Source organism: Mycetomoellerius zeteki, unplaced genomic scaffold (genome assembly GCF_001594055.1).
Source record: "Mycetomoellerius zeteki isolate Tzet28-1 unplaced genomic scaffold, Tzet1.0 scaffold508, whole genome shotgun sequence".
Lineage (NCBI taxonomy): Eukaryota > Metazoa > Arthropoda > Insecta > Hymenoptera > Formicidae > Mycetomoellerius > Mycetomoellerius zeteki.
In genome coordinates this window covers 9,226-13,670 of record NW_017257510.1, presented here as the reverse complement: position 1 = coordinate 13,670, position 4,445 = coordinate 9,226, and the positions used below count along the sequence as shown (strand labels likewise).

General features: G+C 35.3%; 1 protein-coding gene across 1 annotated transcript; it reads right to left on the bottom strand.

The window, feature by feature from the left end:
* Positions 1 to 21: 21 nt before the first annotated feature.
* Positions 22 to 2,095, bottom strand: LOC108727556 (uncharacterized). Its single transcript, XM_018455710.1, is given in 3 exon segments — positions 22 to 1,534; positions 1,536 to 1,867; positions 2,018 to 2,095. Coding segments are annotated over 3 exon segments (1,800 nt in total). The 5' UTR covers positions 2,048 to 2,095; the 3' UTR covers positions 22 to 96.
* Between the last annotated feature and the right edge of the window lie 2,350 nt (positions 2,096 to 4,445).

Genomic DNA, 4,445 nt, shown 5'->3' with positions numbered 1-4,445 from the left:
CACGACGCATTATATGTTGGTACATTTAATTTATGTTGATAGAAAGAGAGGGGGAGAGAGAGAGAGAGAGAGAGAGAGAGAAATACACGGTTCTTCTTAGCCGTCTTCCTTTCGTTTGTCAACGATGTTATCTACATCCAACTGTGACAAAATCTCATCGTCCGAATCATACGCGTCATACTTATCGTCAGTAAAATAGCTTACCAGAGTTTTTGAGTTTTCGACGTTACGTTTTATTGCTGGCAATGTGAATTTCACATTTAAATTCGAATCTCTACATAATGCTTCGTTGCAAGACGAGAAACAATTTTCACGCGAGTAATGTGTGTCACAAATTTTTACATCGGTGTATTTCTTTATTAAAGTTTGTGGCAAGTGTTGTTCTTTTGTCTGCTTTGGATAAGTTATGGTCAATTTTTTTTTCGTATTTTCCAAGTACTTGGTATTTTGCATTTGCGAGTTGCATCGCTGAATTTTGCTAGTTTGCGAAATACTTGGTAGCAAATGATCGCGACAATTCTGGTCTTCCAAACTTGTAAAGTTGCAGTCGGTAGTAAAAAAAACGTTCATATCCAAATCATTCATATCCATCGAATGGTCGAGATATTTATGTATTTCATTGGTAACTTTGCAATCTTTATCATTCTTAAAAATTTTCTCAGGACTTTCGTACTTCCCATTTGTCGGATGTAACAGTAGATTTTTTGCTAATTCAGATTCATGATCCTTGATAGATCCTTGATAGTCGACAGAACTGATAGTTTGTAAAAAAGCCTTACAACTTTCATCCATTTCTTGCAGTCCAGAGATATGATCCGATTTCTCCAAAATTGACATACAATTGTTAATTCTATTCAATTCACTATTTAAAGTATTAGATATAACATTTTCCATAAGAGGTGTACTTACAATTCGGCCTTTATCTGAATATATAGCTAATAAATTTACTAGAGACACTAGAATATGATATTTGTTTGTTACTACATATGTCGTAGTTTTTAATAGTCCTACATCACATAAAAAAATAACTATATTTGGCTCTAATATGCCAGGATAAGTTGATGGAATGTCACGATGAATAGTACCTTCTATGCTACCTGTTGAATCTTTTAGTATAACGAATGGATCGTCGTGACTATAATCAACATAATCTAATATACCTGCTATAAACTTTACTCTCGTACTATCACAGTGATTAGCATTTGCTTTGTCTTTAACAGTAGAAATCTTATAATCCTGTAAAAAATTATTTGGCAGGTCGTTCAATAAAAGTTTCCAAGCTTTTTCTCCACACGAGTTTTTCTCATCTTGAGACTTGATCTCAAGTCTACGCTTGGTTGACGTTTTATTTTTTAATTCTTCAACACTATTTAAATAAGATGCAGCAGAGATGTTATTACTTTTCACATCCGATACTAAGCCAGCTGGCCCAGGAAATAGTCTAATCAATTTTACTTCTTTATCGAATCTTACTTTATTTTCCTTTGGACTCTTTATGTTGGAATACTTTTGACGTTGCAGCTATTTCAGATTGAAAACATTGCGTTTCTTCTTGTATCCCTGATGGATCTTTCTCTACATCTTTTGCAAGATCAAATGTCTCTCGACAAGTATTTTTCTGGAAAATTTCTAACAACAAATTCCCTCGTGGTACATCGTTCTTATTCTTGGACGGTAGATCGTTATCTTGGATATTTGCTATAGTATCCAATTTTGATTTCTGACTAAAGGTATTATGTGCCAGCAGTACCTCACAACTGTCCACTTTACGTCGTTTGACGGACGGTGTCTTTTCTTTGTTTTGACACGGAGAATAGGATTTCTTCTTTGTTTCCTCCTCATTTCCTCCAACATCATCAAAAGTATCCTACAATATAAAACATGAGATATATGTTAATTTTACCGTTTTACAAATTCCAACTACTGGTTGTCTGCCCGTGCGCTGATAAAATAACAAAGCGAAAGCACATTAAACAGATTAATCAGATAAGTTCTAACCGTATAATAAAAGACTCACTTCAAAAATCCAATCGTCACTCTCGAACATAATTTAAAAGAGAATTCTGCTAATGAAATAATTTAATGTCGCCCGCGTAGTAGATAAAAAAAACTGTAATAAACAAGCTTACCAATTGCAGAGAGAAACCTGAGAACACGGAGTAAAAAGAAGGAGACCAAACGAAAAAGTTGGGCCAATTTCCGGCTGCGGAACAGAGCGCTGTACGTCGGAAGAAAGCACAGGCAATGGCTGCGTTCAGCAGAACGTTTGTTTTGCAACTGTTGGAAATTTCCTTCGCGCTAATTGGATCATACTTTTAGATCTAGAAGAATGGTCCTATCTCAGCAGACAATCATAAAACGGTTGTAAAACTGTTGAGTCTGCTGAACGCAACCAATGGCTGCGTTCAGCAGACTCAACAGTTTTACAACCGTTTTATGATTGTCTGCTGAGATAGGACCATTCTTCTAGATCTAAAAGTATGATCCAATTAGCGCGAAGGAAATTTCCAACAGTTGCAAAACAAACGTTCTGCTGAACGTAGCCAATAGGAACAGAAAAAACGAATTTCAGGGCCACTGTCACCAAGCTCAGTTAACTTAACTGGGCCAATTAATCCATCGGAATTGACCAATCTGTCAATTCTTCAAACAAAATGACAAATGCGATTGGTCAATTCCGATGGACTAACTGGCCTAATTAGATCAATTGAGCTTGGTGACAGTGGCCCTCAACCTATCAAAAAGCATCCATTCTAGTACACATGAACTGGAACTAGAATTCTAGATAACAGAGATACGACATTGGAGGGGATAGACCTGATTGGCTGTCTAATAGCGTTTTCGATTGGGAAAAAGTTAATGCACACCAGTGCGCACTCAGTTCACACCAACACTGTACGAGTTCCATGAGTTGCACTGAATAATGCAAGTTTAAAAGAACACGCCAAGATTTTCAGTGCTAAAGCTGAAATGCCATTTCGAGTTGTAAGATTGTAAGGACTTGATTAGACTGCAGGAAGAACGCAGAAAAATAATTTCGACATCTCATGCTCAAAACTTTAAGTAATGATTTTTTACTATATGTAATTAAATAATATATAAGATATCAAGAATATCATATATATACAAACTTATCAATAATTGTACACATTTGCATGCTATAAATTACAGATTTGTGTGTGCTTGTTCCTATTATATATCCTTTTATACTTATACAAAACGATGCACTGATATCCTATATATGTATCTAGTGCACTAAAGTGACACCGTCAAAATATCTCGTGCCACTTAGTGCGCACTGAGTGCGCACTACGCGAGTGTCGTGCGATCAAATGAACACGTGACACTAGCCAAGTGCGCATTGGCACTGCCAATCGAACACGCTCTTGACACTGAGTGCAGCCAGTGCACCCCAATCGAAAATAATATAAGGCTACGGTCCACTTGATGCTACAAATGCTTCGAGTATTTTTTGATTGGTCAATTAGTAAAATTCTTTCTTCCGATTGGTCAATCAAACGCTTCGAAGTGTTTATATCTCCAAGTGCACCGCACCTTAAATTACGTGATTAGATGTCATTTAATTTCGGTACTGCACATATAACAGGTGCGTTCGCTGTACAGTGTGCACTCTTAAAGCCGGTATTCATAGTCGGTTCTTATTTTAAGACCGTCTTAAGTAATGTCTTAAGTTGCTAATACGGCCTTCTGATTGGTACATGACTTCTTAAGACTGTACTTAAGACTTGAATATCTGACTATGAATACCGCCCTTACACTCTATAAGCATCATTTCATATTTGTTTATCAAATATTAAACAAGTACAAATGATGTTTATATAAGCACTAAAGCACATTGAAGCGAACGCACTTAAAATTTAACAAAATATTATAAGTCCAATATAGTCGAATACAATGCAATATAAATAAGCTATTATCATGGTGTAAGTATTTCTATTTGTATAAACATTTAATATATCAAATTTAATTTAAATAATCTTTCTTGAAGCACTATATTGAATTTATAAATCTTTAAAGAGGATTCTTTTGTAGAAGATGCTGTATATATAGATGCGTAAATGTATATAAAGAAAAAAAGTATCGCACAAATGAAAATTTACTTCTTTCATCCTATTCCTAAAAATCCTAAGATAAAAAAATGTTTTAATAACTTTTGTTTATGGGAAATGATTACTTTTTTCTTTTCACAGCAAGTTAATCTTTTTCTTGTCAAAATATCAACTTTAAGGTTATAAGCACTTATACCGAAATTAAATGGCGACAGTTACCTAGCCCAACCCGCTCAATGTCGCATCTTTGTTATCTAGGAATCCATAGACGTTGCTCAAGACTCGAGATGGTCTTAAACTAGTGCTTAAACCAATCAGAGAGCCGTATTAGCATCTTAAAACATTTGCTGGATTCACACTGCATCCGATTTTCGT